This window comes from Amphibalanus amphitrite, unplaced genomic scaffold, assembly GCF_019059575.1.
Source record: "Amphibalanus amphitrite isolate SeventyFive unplaced genomic scaffold, NRLGWU_Aamphi_draft 001362F_arrow, whole genome shotgun sequence".
In the NCBI taxonomy this organism is placed as follows: domain Eukaryota; kingdom Metazoa; phylum Arthropoda; class Thecostraca; order Balanomorpha; family Balanidae; genus Amphibalanus; species Amphibalanus amphitrite.
In genome coordinates this window covers 35,278-52,335 of record NW_024882855.1, presented here as the reverse complement: position 1 = coordinate 52,335, position 17,058 = coordinate 35,278, and the positions used below count along the sequence as shown (strand labels likewise).

General features: G+C 46.9%; 1 protein-coding gene across 1 annotated transcript; it reads left to right on the top strand.

Annotated features, from left to right (window-relative positions):
• Positions 1–3,321: 3,321 nt before the first annotated feature.
• LOC122372457 (venom allergen 3-like) lies at positions 3,322–4,407 on the top strand. The gene has a single exon (XM_043349628.1). The coding sequence runs from the start codon at positions 3,357–3,359 to the stop codon at positions 4,044–4,046; it is 690 nt and encodes a 229-aa protein (XP_043205563.1). The 5' UTR covers positions 3,322–3,356; the 3' UTR covers positions 4,047–4,407.
• The last annotated feature ends 12,651 nt before the right edge of the window (positions 4,408–17,058 follow it).

Below are 17,058 nucleotides of genomic sequence, written 5' to 3'. Positions count from 1 at the left end.
GCTATGCTATCGACTGTTTAACTCTAAAGGTCATGAACTTAGCTTAGGTCACTTACGGGCCATGTCTAAGAAACGCCCGTAAGTACAGTGACTCTTGAATATACGAATAAGTCGCATCATTCGGCAGTCCATATGTGGTATGAGACCGCCACAACTTTCCTTGCAAACTGCTGGTGAATATGTGACCTCGTTTGACCTATACAACTGCAACGTGAAGCAGCCTTGCGTAAAGCGCTCAAGTTCGCAATTTGCATATTCATGAACTGTTGTGCATGTATTTTTCTACCTGACCCGTAAATAACCTAGGGACATGGCGTGACCTTTAGTGTTAAATCAACTGTGGGGAAGTACCTTAGATAATGGTGAGTCGTTTCATGCAATTTTCAGTGCTGTTAGCTCCGCCGGGTGGGCCACAATCTTGTGCAGAAGTGTGACCTTTGTTGACCTCTGTAGGCGAAACGGTTAGAAGTGACGCCGAACTGCTAGGCTACGCGTTACCTATCCCAAGAGCTCTGTTGTTTGCAAGTTTGAAATGGATCCGAGGTGTCCCGAATTCTGGCTGAATCCAGGCTGGAGCCCAGTGGCGTCGGTTTTTTCATTCCTCGCCGACCGAGGGGGCGGATGCCCCCCCCCCCCATAGGGGTCTTCCTCGCGATAGCTACAAACACACCCGCGATAGAAAGCTGAAACTTGGCATACCTAACCTTTGATTCAAGACGCATCTTGTGACACCAACCGCATTTTCAAGCCAGGTCAGGTCACTGACCTATGACGTCATAAGTGAACCTCTGCACGGTCTTCAGATGTCGCAACTTCGCAACGCCCTCAATGCCAGAGGAACTTATACAAGGAGATGAAACTTACGGGATGTAGTATCCTCTAAAGGTCTCACAACTTGTAGGTATATCTCATATTTTTCCTAAAAGTCACATGAGGTCAGGTTGGTCACGTGACCCCACCATTAGGTATATAAGTCAATGGGGAAAAATGAAAACTGCTCGCCGGGAACAATCTCAAACAATCTAAAGCACACGGAATCGTGATTTCTTGCTCTCCTTGCAAGGTCCGATGCTTCACTTTTGCATTGTTGACTTTGTGTGACGTCATTTATGACATCACTTGTGTCATAAGAGTTTTTTTTTGTCAATAACTCCCGATCAAATTAAGCTAGCGAGTCGGGGAAGCCACCAATGGACAGGGACTCAGAAAGACCTACCGAATCGAATGATGTGCGACATGACCTCCTTTAACCAGTTTCGTGACCTGAAGGGGGGGGGGGCGCTGACCCGACCTTGACCCGAGGTCATCATCTCAAGGTGACCTCACGCGAGCAAAAAAAATATATCATTCGACGTGCCTGAGCGAGGCAAACACGATGATGCCAAAATTGCGGCTCTGCGACCGTTTATTTTTTTATTTTTTAGAAGTGATTTATGGAAAACTTAACTCGAGCCTTGGGTCACTTGACCTGACCTCAGAGGTCACCGGTTGAACTGAAACATTACAATCGGGTACCAGTCGCTGCGTCTTGTAACGGCGCACGTGCTCGTTTTTTTTTCTGCGACGCTCTAGCTCCATCAGGGCGAAACGGCAAGGGGGTCGTACCCCCCCCCCCCTCGGCGGGGCGTAGGTATGTAGAAAACCGACAGGTCCGACGAGTGTTAACTTTTTGACCGACATTCCCTCACACCGGGGCTCGTGAGCCGCGAATTTCGTTCAAACAAACTATTATGACACGGGTTACGATGGATCCAACACTAGCCGGCTGCAATAGCCGTCCAGTGTCCACTGCATCCATCATGCTACGTCACCTCAGTCACCTCAGTGACACGTCACCTCAGTGAGGTGACGTGAGGTGACTCATTACAGACCAAATACCACTGACGCCTCCCTACCTGTCGCTCCCTACTGCCCTATGGGGTGTGCACGCACCACTGACCCGACCGCGGGATAACCCACGCGGAAGTGATATGTACATACAAGCCAAATACAAGCGTTGGATTGTTTCTCTCCCCCTCCTGGCCCCCTACGACATGGGACAGTGCAGCGCTGAAACGATCCGAACTGCTCGCGCACCCCTCCAATCGACACGATATGACGTCACCAGAGGACTCGGTGGAAGTCGATGACAGAGCCCGTGAGCAAGATAGAGGTTCATAGCTGTTCGGGATACCGACAGGTAAGGTTGAAAAACACTCGAGTTCGTAGCAAACTTCATACCAGGTTACCAACTCTGATGGTACCTGATTGAACGAGAAATTCGAAGCATTTCAAAAGTCAAAGGTCTGCTAAATTGTGGGTTGTTATGTTGATTCTGACTCCTTCGGTATTTTAAATGGGCTACCTCTTTTATAGGGTTGATAGCCTAATGGCATATAGGATAAAAATAAAGGAAAGACGTTGGTAGGTATCTATGCCTAAATCGACCAGAGACTGGCACACCGCAGTAGCCCAGCCGCAACATTTGAACGGGAGTCTCCATTCCCCCTGGGTACCTAAATATATGTACATTTTAAAAATGTTACCGCCGAGCATCATCGATGTGCTCCTGGAGCTGCCTTTCACCGGCCTTGTTGGGGGAGAGACGACCGTCAAGTCGTCAAGGAAATGTTAGCAAAGACAACTATGGCCGGGTTGGTCACGAGAGCAGACAGAACGGGTGCAGTCTTATTTTTGTTTTGCATAGACATCTGAGAAATAAACTGTCGGGTTAGGAATGAGTGCGCTGTTTCTTATAGCTGGACGTTGGACTCTCCATTAGCTAATTTCATTTTTTGACTTCCCATGCGACGCGAATGTATCACTAATTGCAGCTCATTTATAGGCAGCCATTATGCCCTCAAAATGGTTATTTAAAATGAAGCTGAACGTCGCCCGTATCCGATCTAAAGACTTAGGACGGTCTCGAGGCTAGGCGGTACAGTCTACCTCGCAGGCGCTAACCATTCCTGCCATCTGGCGAGCGGTAAGCTAACCAATAAGCGTTGCGGCGCAGCATAACACGCAGGTGATTTAGGCTGCGATCTTTTGCGACATCAGCAGCAAAGCTGTGTCGTGTCTTTTGTCTTGGGACCTCGTGCAACTGCTACTGTGTTCAGTTCATGTATTGTAATGAATGAATACCTAACTTTCGAAGAGTGGTGGGTGATGTGATTTAATCGTGAACAGTTTTTCACGATGGAATGCCTATAGCGCATGAATCATTATGAAGAAAGCTGTGAGTTGAGTTGTGACTTGACCCTTGACTTGTGACGAAAGTGATAATCGTCCATATTATATGAGGAGTAACTGGTACGCATTTATTTGCATCATTTTAGGCTTAACTTCCATTGAAGACCCTCTCTCCTGTCTGCGAGATGGTGCCGCTACTTCTGCCGCTGCTGGTGACCTCCCTGACGACTGCCGAGCCAGACTACTGTAACATCACCACCTGTCCGCATGTGGAGGACCACACCATGTGCGTGTTCGACACGGACGGCCCGGCACCCATGTGCGACACGGTCGTCACCCGCGGAATCACGCCAGGCGACCAGACCACCATCCTGGCCGTCCACAACCGGCTGCGGGCCGCCGTGCAGAAGGGCGAGTACAGCCAGCGCGGCCTGCCGCCGGCCGTCTCCCTGCCGCCCCTCAGCTGGGACCAGGAGCTCGCCACGCTGGCCCAGCGCTGGGCCGACCAGTGCATGGACGACAGCGATCTCTGCCGCGACGTTCAGCGCTTCAAGGTCGGACAGAACGTAGCGATGATTTTTGGTCAGAAGAACTGGACGCGCGCTATCGAAGAGTGCTACTTTACTGAGCAGCTAGAGAACTTTAACCAGACCAGTCTGACGTACCAAGCCCCGCCGGAAGATGACTTTGGTATGACGGACACCAGCAAACTCAGTCAGCTGTTATGGGCGGCCACCACTAAGGTGGGGTGTGGCTATATTGCCGTAAAGTTCTGGCTTTCCGAGGAGGTGGGACCCGGTGACGTACATGCGTATATTTGTAACTATGGCCCCGCAGGAAACATCCCTGGGCAAACCATGTACACCAAAGCCTAAGCAGCAACAGGTACTGAGTGGTGTGTGTATTCATGGTTATGATTTCACGGTGCTTAGGTGTATCGAAAAGCACTGAGGGCAGACACTTCTTCAATTGCTAACATCTCGGGTAGTATTATAGTGTCCGGCCGATAATTTATTACGGACACAGTATCTCATGCGGAACAGTCGTTGCGCCTCTCACCCGACTCATTTTCCTGCAAGCCTTTTATAATTTACATACACTTAGTGATTCCTTTGTGTTTGCTGGCTAGATCGCTTACCGGTGAATTTGTGATGGCCCGTTCAGATGTAATCTCAGGGTTCAGGGTCACAGCGTTAGCGTAATAATCACTTGTACTTTATACAATAAATACCTAATGATGATCACTACACTGAAAACAATTCAACCCGCGTACAGCGAGTAAAACCCGCTGCTGGCGGGTACACCTACCCACCACCTAATTTGACACTCTACCAGCGGGTGCGTTTACCCGCATATCGCAGGCTGTCAACCCGAGTATATTGTGTACCTAACCCGCATAGGATGGGGACTCAACCCACACACAGAAGGCAACCTACCCGTTCGCAGCGGGTACACAATCCGCACATGGCGTATTACCTGCGCTGCGTGGGTTGTGAACTCGCTTTCTGCGAGTACAAATATCCGCTGGTAGGGTGTCCAAATCAGCTGGAGGGTGAAGTACCCTCCAGTGGCGGCGTTCAAGGAGGAAAAAGCCGCCGACCCGCCGGGATTCGAACCCGATATCTTTGACATTACAAACCGATGCTCTACCAACTGCGCCACAGGCGACCTGACGCAAAGCGACTGAAATGTCGGTGTATATCAGATTAAAATGAAGAACTGACGGCGGACTCAATACAGAAAGTAAAAAGGCTTATCTTAGACAATTGACATGAATCCGCCCATATTGTTTTAAATATTAAGGAATAGTTTGGACAAATATTTCATTTGCATCGGGAAAGATTTATTTCTCCAGGCTTATTTTTACCAATAAAATGTGCTAAGAACGGTCTGCAAACTTCACCACAATGCACCAGATTCGCGGACTGCAGACTATTCTGCTGAGCGTTCCAGCGAAATATTCTGCCGGCCAAGACGTGACGTCATCCAAACAATGATTCAAATGTCCCAAGCCCGTTAAGTACCCTCCTAACTCACAGAACGCAGCCCACAGCTGTTACAGTTACGATTACAATTGCCTTGCACATCTCCAGCCATGACACAAGCGTGATCAAGGCAACCTGCGTATAGCATGTCACCTACCTTGGCGCAGCGAGTTACACGATGCAAAACCTGCGTGATGCGCTTACTCCGTGGGCGCGAGTAACGCCATGCGGCCACAACCCGCTGCGGACGAGTGATTGACCCCGCCAGAGGAGGTTTCATGTATCCGCGCATGACGGGTTGCTGTTTTACCCGAGTATAGCGGGCGTTGACACCCGTGAAGCGGGTGAAAGCTACGATGATAACGGGATGCTCTGCGAAACGCGGGAAGCTAAACGGGTAGTCAGCCTACCCGGCAGCAAAAACTCGCGCAGAGCGGGTAATTTCTTCAAAATACCCGCGATACGCGGGCCAACTCGCAATCCGCGGGTTGAATTGTTTTCAGTGTAACTGTGGTGTGTGAGGTCGCTGTGACTGGGCACAAGACTGCAGGCCGCAGGGCACTGAGACCCCAGCTATAGCTCCCGCGCCGTGCTGGTGGTCTACGAGAAGATTCCGTGTCGTGCTGGGGGAGGGGGCGTGAAAACGCCCTCCCCGTTTAACTCGGCTCCCGGGCCACATAGCGACACACAGTTTAAGCGTCATTAGAAAAGGCGTCAAAAGGAATGCAAGAAATACTTCGGTTATTTTAACCCGCGCCCCACTGGGGGGGGGGGGGGGCTATTCATAGCCCCCTCCCGTTTTTCTGCAATAACTTCCGAACCGCTTGACGTATCAACGCCAAACTTTCAGTACCTTCGGCTGCATCAATTTGACACCTTGTGTCAAAGTATGAACTTCGTAGCTACCATAGGTCGGCCGGAAATGACGTCAGAGTGACGTCATGTTCGGCCGATTTCGACGCAAAACATTGAACCATGGCAATCGCTCCCAAGAGCTCAGTTTTTAAGCTAGATCCAATTTCTTTGCATTTAAGTACTCAGAATAGACTGCGCTATCAGACTGCTATCTCGAATTTTCAAAATTTTGAAAATTTCGAAAGTTTATCACATAAAATTCAAAATTTATATTTTTATATTTTTCAGAAAGTTTTTGACCTATAGCGAAAAAAAAAAACCGGAACATATGGAAGAGAACGCATGCTTATGACTTACCTACCCTCAGGGCCTCGGCTAACATGTTAACTACTGGGGCAAATGCCCCAGTAGAGTCGAGGAATGCCCCAGTAGTGGTCAGGCTTTGCCCAACCTCCACAAAATGAGAATATTTCAATATTAACGTACATTATTTCATTCGGGAGCGGTTGAAGACGTTTGTGACAAGAAATCAGGGGCGGCGGAAGAGGGAGTGCACGGTGTGCAGCTGCAGTCGCTGCACCCTCAATTTCCATCCAAAAACATAGGCGTGCATTGGCAAACATATCTTTTTGCACCCCATAATCCATCTTCGTTCGAAAGAGCGCCAAAAATAATGACGAAATTACTTTGGCCACTTTTTTTGGTCCAGTCAAAGGTCAGGTCATGGTGAATGCCAAATTTCGCCGATTTTCAGGTCGAATATCGACAGTTTACAAGATGTCGACGCATAACTCGGGAACCAATTGGAGCTACAGCACCGCGGAAAAGCGCATTTGATAGCCATATTAGCATGCTTTCTGGTAGTATTTGTCTTGGATTTGACCTAAAATCAACCAGGGCCTCGGCTAAGGAATTTTGACTACTGGGGCAAATCGTCAAAGTGTGTTGGCGCCCTGCTGGGGGGGGGGGGGGGGTTTGAACACCTGCGGTTTTTCCTGCGGTTTTTCGCGGATATCTAAAAAAACGGCGGCGCTCCATCATCCATCAATTTTACACGTGTTGTAAAAATTTCAGACCAAGGTCATTCAAGATCAGGTCACCAGGTCACTTCAAGTGACCTCGCCTCATGAAATGTTTCCATGTATGCCGTAGCTACACTGGGTAACCGATCGCTTTGAAACTTTCAGCGATTGATAAGGGCAACAGCATGTACAAAATTTATATCTCGGAATTTTCATATCGGTGACCTAAGGTCAGCTCACTGTTGCGACCGATCTATTATAAGTCAATGGGAGAAATTCAAAACCACCTCTTTTGGACGAAAGTTATTCTAAACACTATAAAACACTGTACGTGACTTTGACACACTGAACATGAAAATAGCACCCGTGACCCTTTTTATGCCCCTGAGGTCATCTCAGTTCACGAATGGTATCTAACAGTTTTTCGCGAATAACTTTTGAAAGAGGCATGCTAGAGCGATGAAAATGCCGTAGTTGTGTTTGGTTCGACGATGCAGATCTATGCAACATGACAATTTCCGGTCAGAGGCCTCTTGCACCAAAATCCTCTTGCACCAATGCTTGGATTATTTTGCATCGTATACCCAGTCCAAGTCTCAAATGTAACAATTTGCGTGCAAAATTTAGCAAGCACATGTAGGGCTATGTATTGGGCAATTGCAAACAAATTTACCACCTTTAGGTTTAGATTAGCTTATTCTGAAACCGGTTTTTCGATTTTACCTAGCTAGGTAGTTTGGTGCAAGAGGCCTCAGATCATGACTTGAACCTGAGGTCGAATTTTCAAGTTGACCTTCAAAGTCAAATTGTAGTTAATTTGATGCGTCTTGACGAGAGGAACACGATGTCGGATAAAAGAAAGCGCTTGCATTGGGCCTTGGCTCGTGCAAGGCATGAGTCAAAAGTTATTGCAGAAAAACTGTTCCCCCAAAATTGTCTTTTTAGTAGTTGCAGGCAAAACCGTTGACGTTAGGCCAAATCTATGAGAAATAACCAGAAAGCATGCTAATATGGCTATCAAATGCGCTTTTCCGCGGTGCTGTAGCTCTAATTGGTTCCCGAGTTATGCGTCGGCATCTAGTAAACTGTCGATATTCGACCTGAAAATCGGCGAAATTTGGCCTTCACCATGACCTGACCTTTGACCTGACCAAAAAGTGGCTGAAGTAATTTCGTCATTATTTTTGACGCTCTTTCGAACGAAGATGGATTACGGGGTGTAAAAAGATATGCTTGCCAATGTACAGTCCACAGCAGAAGTAATGTGCGGTTTCAGTCATGGGTATGTTCTTCTTCTGAAGCTTAGGAACGATTAGCCAGACTACAATGAAACTTTGAATGTAGCTTATATGTATCGTCACCCTTGCAGCTGCAATTTTAGCTATTGACATCTTCTTTTCGATCACTCCGCATTAAACAATCGCCAGTCAAAGCCAATCGTTGAGATAGGTAAAACCCTACATTACTTTAGCGGTGGGCTGTACGCCTATGTTTTTGGATGGAAATTGAGGGTGCAGCTGCACACCGTGCACTCCCTCTTCCGCCGCCCCTGATTTCTTGCCACAAACGTCTTCAACCGCTCCCGAATGAAAGAATGTACGTTAATATTGATATATTCTCATGTTGTGGAGGTTGGGCAAAGCCTGACCACTACTGGGGCATTCCTCGACTCTACTGGGGCATTTGCCCCAGTAGTTAACATGTTAGCCGAGGCCCTGAAATCAACGGTTTTGCCTGCAAGGGGCAAAAACTACCAAAATAGACGATTTTTTCGGGAACAGTTTTTCTGCAATAACTTTTGACTCATGCCTTGCACGAGCTTTCTTTGTTCCTCTCGTCAAGACGCATCAAATTAATTACAATTTGACCTTGAAGGTCAACTTGAAAATTCGACCTCAGGTCGAGGTCATGATCTGACCGGAAATCGTCATGTTGCATATCAGTCGATCTGCATCGTCGAGCCAAACGCAACTAAGGCATTTTCATGGCTCTATCATGCCTCTTTCAAAAGTTATTCGCGAAAAACTGTTAGATACCATTCGTGAACTGAGATGACCTCAGGGGCATAAGCAAGGGTCACGGCTGCTATTTTCATGTTCAGTGTGTCAAAGTCACGTACAATGTTTCATTGTGTGTAGAATAACTTTCGTCCAAAAGAGATGGTTTTTAATTTTCTCCCATTGACTTATAATAGAGGTCGCAAAATTGAGCTGACCTTAGGTCACCGATATGAAAATTCCGAGATATAAATTTTGTACATGCGTTGCCCTTATCAATCGCTGAAAGTTTCAAAGCGATCGGTCACTCGGTGTAGCTACCCGGCATACATTGAAACTTTTTTATGAGGTGATGTCACTTGAAGTGACCTGGTGACCTGACCTTGAATGATCTTGGTCTGAAATTTTTACAACACGTGTATGTAGGATTGATGGATGATGGAGCGCCGCCGTTTTTTAACCCTCGCCCGCACATGCCATTTTCCCATCCTAGAACGCACATGGGGGGGGGGGTGGTTGCCACCCCCCCCGCGCCATTTCGTTCCTGTTGGAGATAGAGCTTAGCAGTAAAGACCAAAAAGATTCTTTGGGAAGAGACGAATCCAATGATACCCAGTTTTACCTTCTCAGGTCAGTCATTGACCTTCCAGGTCAGGTCAAACTAAAAAATGTTGCTGTCTTGGGTCACCGTTGGATATCAAGTGTGCTGCTTATCAAATACCGATGACGATGCTGTTTTCTGGTGCCAAGCCAGCTAGAACCTCTTTGTCACACTACCCGACCAGAACTTTGCTGCTGAGGTCATTTCAGGTCAAGTTAGGTCAAGGTCAATTATATGTGTTTGTATGTCTGTGTGTGTCTGTGTGTATACTGATGTGTGCATCGATTGTTTTTGGGTCCATATCACATGAAATCATGATCTGAGAAGCTTTTACCAAAAATGCAGTCAAAAAAACTTCACAAAAAGTAAATTCAGCTTGCCTAAAACGCAATTATCTTAGATGACCTAGGTTGACCTTGACCCTGACCTTGACCCCTGTACATCGTCGAACAACATGTTCCATGATAGGTGGGAGGTAAGACTGGCAAAAAAGGCCGAAATCAGGGTGTCAAAAGCTCACAAGGCCCATGGCAAACGCAAGATGTTGAGAATTGGCCATTTGGGTCATGACATGACCTGAAAAACAAGGTCATATCTCCGAAACCAAAAATCACAGAAACTTGGAATTTTCAGTGGACATCAAGAAAGGATAGACGAGCAGCTATACGAAAAATCAGCCTTCTAGCTTTAAAAATGTTGAGTGCAGAGCAGAAAGACTGCCTGGGGGGGTGGCAACCACCCCCCCCATGTGCGGGCGAGGGTTAAATATCCGCGAAAAACCGCAGGAAAAACCGCAGGTGTTCACCCCCCTCCCCCCCCCAGCAGAGCGCCAACACACTTTGACGATTTGCCCCAGTAGTCGAAATTCCTTAGCCGAGGCCCTGATCAACGGTTTTGCCTGCAAGGGGCAAAAACTACCAAAATAGACGATTTTTTCGGGAACAGTTTTTCTGCAATAACTTTTGACTCATGCCTTGCACGAGCTTTCTTTGTTCCTCTCGTCAAGACGCATCAAATTAATTACAATTTGACCTTGAAGGTCAACTTGAAAATTCGACCTCAGGTCGAGGTCATGATCTGACCGGAAATCGTCATGTTGCATATCAGTCGATCTGCATCGTCGAGCCAAACGCAACTAAGGCATTTTCATGGCTCTATCATGCCTCTTTCAAAAGTTATTCGCGAAAAACTGTTAGATACCATTCGTGAACTGAGATGACCTCAGGGGCATAAGCAAGGGTCACGGCTGCTATTTTCATGTTCAGTGTGTCAAAGTCACGTACAATGTTTCATTGTGTGTAGAATAACTTTCGTCCAAAAGAGATGGTTTTTAATTTTCTCCCATTGACTTATAATAGAGGTCGCAAAATTGAGCTGACCTTAGGTCACCGATATGAAAATTCCGAGATATAAATTTTGTACATGCGTTGCCCTTATCAATCGCTGAAAGTTTCAAAGCGATCGGTCACTCGGTGTAGCTACCCGGCATACATTGAAACTTTTTTATGAGGTGATGTCACTTGAAGTGACCTGGTGACCTGACCTTGAATGATCTTGGTCTGAAATTTTTACAACACGTGTATGTAGGATTGATGGATGATGGAGCGCCGCCGTTTTTTAACCCTCGCCCGCACATGCCATTTTCCCATCCTAGAACGCACATGGGGGGGGGTGGTTGCCACCCCCCCCGCGCCATTTCGTTCCTGTTGGAGATAGAGCTTAGCAGTAAAGACCAAAAAGATTCTTTGGGAAGAGACGAATCCAATGATACCCAGTTTTACCTTCTCAGGTCAGTCATTGACCTTCCAGGTCAGGTCAAACTAAAAAATGTTGCTGTCTTGGGTCACCGTTGGATATCAAGTGTGCTGCTTATCAAATACCGATGACGATGCTGTTTTCTGGTGCCAAGCCAGCTAGAACCTCTTTGTCACACTACCCGACCAGAACTTTGCTGCTGAGGTCATTTCAGGTCAAGTTAGGTCAAGGTCAATTATATGTGTTTGTATGTCTGTGTGTGTCTGTGTGTATACTGATGTGTGCATCGATTGTTTTTGGGTCCATATCACATGAAATCATGATCTGAGAAGCTTTTACCAAAAATGCAGTCAAAAAAACTTCACAAAAAGTAAATTCAGCTTGCCTAAAACGCAATTATCTTAGATGACCTAGGTTGACCTTGACCCTGACCTTGACCCCTGTACATCGTCGAACAACATGTTCCATGATAGGTGGGAGGTAAGACTGGCAAAAAAGGCCGAAATCAGGGTGTCAAAAGCTCACAAGGCCCATGGCAAACGCAAGATGTTGAGAATTGGCCATTTGGGTCATGACATGACCTGAAAAACAAGGTCATATCTCCGAAACCAAAAATCACAGAAACTTGGAATTTTCAGTGGACATCAAGAAAGGATAGACGAGCAGCTATACGAAAAATCAGCCTTCTAGCTTTAAAAATGTTGAGTGCAGAGCAGAAAGACTGCCTGGGGGGGTGGCAACCACCCCCCCCATGTGCGGGCGAGGGTTAAATATCCGCGAAAAACCGCAGGAAAAACCGCAGGTGTTCACCCCCCTCCCCCCCCCCCAGCAGAGCGCCAACACACTTTGACGATTTGCCCCAGTAGTCGAAATTCCTTAGCCGAGGCCCTGCCTACCCTAGCAAGTTTTAGCTAACTATCTTTAAAAATGGCCAAGCTATACGCATTATTGCAAAAAATTCACAATTATTATAGGTATTAATTTTCCAAATCAATTTTTAGTACGTATTTGACATCGTACACCAATATAAATAGCACCATCGTGTTCCTGAGCTCAAATTGCATCCAATAGAGACCTTTTTTGTTGAAAAATTTTAAAGGAAGGGTGCCACCTTCCGAAATTTTTGTTCTATGAATCTATTTTACTTATTTGAATTTTTAGACGTGGTTAGCGCGTCAACAATATACAAAAAACCGAAACATTGCATTTAATACATTGGCCAAAAAAAAAGATCGTTGTTTATATCACCACTACAACTCAAGGTCGTTTGATGTGGCAGCTAGGACGGCTGGCATATCCTGTTGTCATGGCAACATATCATTCTGCCATTTGCATTGATGGCGCAACTGAGACAAAAAGATGAACAAATAAAAAGAAAGAAGCACTGAACTCTATAATGTGGAATGCGCATCGGCCGCCAAATGGTGTCCAACGGTGCCGCCATGTTGCGCAGACCAGAAAGCGGCCGCCGCCTGTGCTGGGGAATAGGGAATTCGGGACCTCGATTTACGTTTGCGGTCGCTGCATCCGTTACGCTCAAGCTATGTGGACACGGAACCCGGCATCTTACGCAAAATTGAGTGGAGAACAAGATGAAATCCTAAAAAATCATCAGCTATAAGGAACTAATACGTTAAACCCTTATAAGTCAATGGGGAAATATGAAAATTGTTATTTTGGCGCCGAGAATGATCTGAAACTATCTCAAGCATATAAAATCATGATTTCATGCACTCTTTGCAAGGTTCTATGCTTCATATTTGCATTGTTGCCCTTGCGTGACGTCATTTGTGACGTCACAAGGGTCACCATTTTTCTTCAATAACTCCCGATCAAATTGAGCTAGCGAGTCGGGAAAGCCACCAATGGACTCAGGAAGACCTGCCGAATCGAATGATATGCGACATGACCTCTTTCGACCAACTTCGTGACCTGGGGGTGCTGACCTGACCTTGACCTGAGGTCAACACCCTAAGTTGACCTGACCCGAACAAAAAGTATATCAATCGATGCGCCTGAGCTAGCTGAACACGATGATGCCAAAATCGCGGCTCTACGGCCATTTTTGGCGAAGTTATTTACCAAAAACCGAACCCGTGCCTTAGATCACTTGACCTGACCTCAGAGGTCACCGGTTGACCTGAGACCCTTACAGCGGGTTCCAACCAGTCACTCTGCATTATACTTTGCCGCATACGACCACTTTACCGCTTATTTCTAGTTTAATTAGCGGTGCATTAGCGAGGTGGGTTCAATCAACCCCCTCGGCCGGGGCAAATGTAGGTCAGGCGAGTGAATTTGAGGAATTCTGAAGATACGATCGTGTTCCCCACTCAATTCTGCGTAAGATGCCGGGTTCCGTATCTACGTAACTTGAGCGTAACGGATACGGCGGCCGCAAACGTAAATCGAGGTCCCGAATTCCCTATTCCTCAACACAGGCGGCAGCCGGTTTCTGGTCTGCGCAATATGGCCGCCACCGTTAGACACTACGGCCAATAGGGTTCAAGCGGCATTGCTCCCCTGTGGAAAGAAGATAACATGATTTGAACTAAGTTGTAGGTAACCAAGTAGGTAACTGTTGGCCATATTTGCCAACAGTTAAAGAACATCAAATAAGTCGAGTAAAGGTTTTTCCTTTACAATGCTTAAGAGATCTATGGAACCCTTCACCCTTCATGCAACTTACTAGAAAAACTTCCCAATTAAAATTTTAAAACTTAAGTGTATACCATAAAGAAAAAATATACCCTTTCAAAATGATAAAACATGCTTCAAAAGTATAACTTTTATACATACCTTTGCTGATTTCATGTTTTATAAAATACCCTTAACACGACGAGGAAATAGTGCTGAAGATTTTTGCCTGCCCGAATGCTGGCAGCAAAACTCGCAAATGATAACTTCACGTGCGGATTCAATGCTGACCGTCTCGAGCATAGGTAAGTGAAGCCGGTTTTTAGGTTCATGTGAGGCTAATCTTGTAAAAACTGTGTTGTGTCCAAAAGGTGGCACCCTTCCTTTAGCTTCAAAATTTGACCTTTTTTGACCTGAAAGTGACCTGACCTAAGCTAAATTCGACTCAAAATGACCTCGAATGACTCAGACGACATCAAATTCGAAATCTATGGTTTAACCCTCGCCAGCACGGGGGGTTGATGCAACCCCCCCTAAGGTTTTTCGCGAATAACTCGCGTAAAAAGCGGCCGATCGCAACGAAACTTTCAGTACCCTCGCATTGATAAATTTTACACCTACCCTGAAAATTTCATGACCCTGACCCCAATGACCTTTCCCCTGTGACCTCTTTTCCGTGACCATGTTTGGCCGAAATCGCGATTCGGCGTATGTCGGCTCGCATTAGCCGCGCGTTTGCAAGCTTTTCGTGGTTTCAAACGTTCAAACATGTGATTTGATGTTGCTCCCATACATTAGGGTGGGTGTCAAGGTCACCTGAAGGTCAGGTCAGGTCATTGACCTTTGGTGACCTCGGGTGACCTCGGTTCACTTTTTCGAGTTTTACATGTTTCTAGGCTAGTTTTTGGAGCTGAATTCGAATTTAGCAACCATTTGAACATTTACGAAGTAGGGGAAGCGGGGGGAGCACCGCCACCTTAAGCATTTCTGCTCACCGAGCTGATATGCGTAATAAAAACGAAGCTCTTTTGCATTCGTGTGAAAGTAGGGATGTTTTCCTACATGTTGGCAAAGTTTCCAGCGCTCCATTATAAAATTTCGCTACTTTACAGACGTCGAAAACAAGTCCTGCATTTTTCGTCCTCCAAAAATGTGCGGGTAGCACCGCCACCGATGGTGGTGTTATCCACAGATCGGCCTTACGGCGACAGCCGCCCTTGGTAGCGTTACTGCTGTCTGAAATAGTAACTCATACTTGAATATAAGACACACAAGAGTTGGCTGTTAGTTTGTCACAGATCAGACTGTTTGGTGCGGATAATATGCATACAAAGCCTGGCAAATTCACGTTTATTTCGAAACATCCAGTGAAGTCGAACGTGAGGTTAAAAAACAGACGTCGTTTGCGGCCTAACTAAAGCTCTTCTCCGAGCTGAGTGAGTCATCATTGCGGCTTTATCCATTTTGCCACCCCTTGGGGTAGCACCGCCGAGCATGGCGGTGTTACCCCACACACAGTCATGGACCGATAACGTCCCGACGGGAAAACAAGCCGGGACGCGATTCTTCTGTAATTCCTTTCTCAACGAAGAGCACTTCATGCCCTCAAATTTAACGTAAAAATCGAGGTATTTTGACTTGAAATGACCACTTACTTGGTGCTAAAACATGCCAAATGGTTACAACGATGGTTAGAAATTCACAAAATGGGCAATTGCGATCTTAAAATAAAAAAAAATCTTAGCGAAACCTACCTCACGTGGCGCCCCGCTTCCATTTGGACACCGAAATGGCAGGTGTTTACATTTACAATTCAGAGTTTTGCCGATAGAGGGGATGGCGGTGTTGCCCACATGGCGGTGCTACCCCCGCTTCCCCTAGTTTTGGTGCCTTCGTAACATGTTACGAAGCTGTCAGAGGCGGTTGACACGTATTACGAATACCCGTCACAACCCCTACCGGTTGACCTGACCTGACCTGACCCGACCTGGTCTAAATGCTTAAAAACATCATCTCTGATCAAAACTAACACGATATTCGTGATCAGCACCCCGGAAAACCACATAGCAGCCACACTTTACGACACCTATCCGTGCTTCTATCCTCAGGAAACTGAAATCCTTCTCCTCCACGCCACAACCCCCTTCCGGGCTGGACAGGCAACTTTATCTCATGCGGGCTGCTCCCTTGGAGCGGCACCGCTGCTCCTGAGGGAGCGCACCCCGTAGCCGGGTGCAGTGAGTGCCTTGGGGTTGGGTGGCCTGTCCTCTGGACGGGCTCAGCCCCGGCGACTCACTAGGGTGCCTGCCCAGACCAATGTCTCCCCCTAAATCCTATCATCCTTCCGGCTCTGCAATGGTCTTGTCGACCGAAAGGGCCTAACCTAACAAAACAAACAAACAAACACTTTACGACTTTCTAACAGGTCCCGATTTTCCCGGTTTTCGGGTCATTGACCTGACCTGGGAGGTCATCCGATGACCTAGGACCTTAAAATTGGGTATCATCGGCTTCCTCTCGTGACGGGCAACACGCTCGTTTTTTCTGCGAAGCTCTAGCTCGATCAGGGGCCAAACGCGAGGGGGGTCGTACCAAACCCCCCCCCCCCTTGTGCCGGCGAAGGACGCCAAATGGCCTGTGCCGGCGAGGGTTAAACGGACCATAAAATATGTGTCACGTGACCGACGCATGATAAAATATTTCCGTGACCTGTGATGACCTGACCCTGACCTGAAAATCAAAGTACAAGTTTGGTACCCTCAAGGTATCTAAAGCATCTGTTCACAAAAGTGTAAACAAAAAATCAGCCTGATCTGACCTGTAAGACGGCGGCCAGAGCCCGAAATGTGAACAAGCCAAAATGCTAATAATTTTGTATTTGACCTGACCTGTGACGTCATCAGTGACCTCGAGGCCAATGAAATTAGGCTTCGCTCGACAGTTTTTCAGGGGTTATCAGACGCTGTTTGAATTTTGACGATCTGCCCAGTAGTTTCGGAGCTAGGAGGGAGGGGGGCTATGAAGAGCCCCCCCCA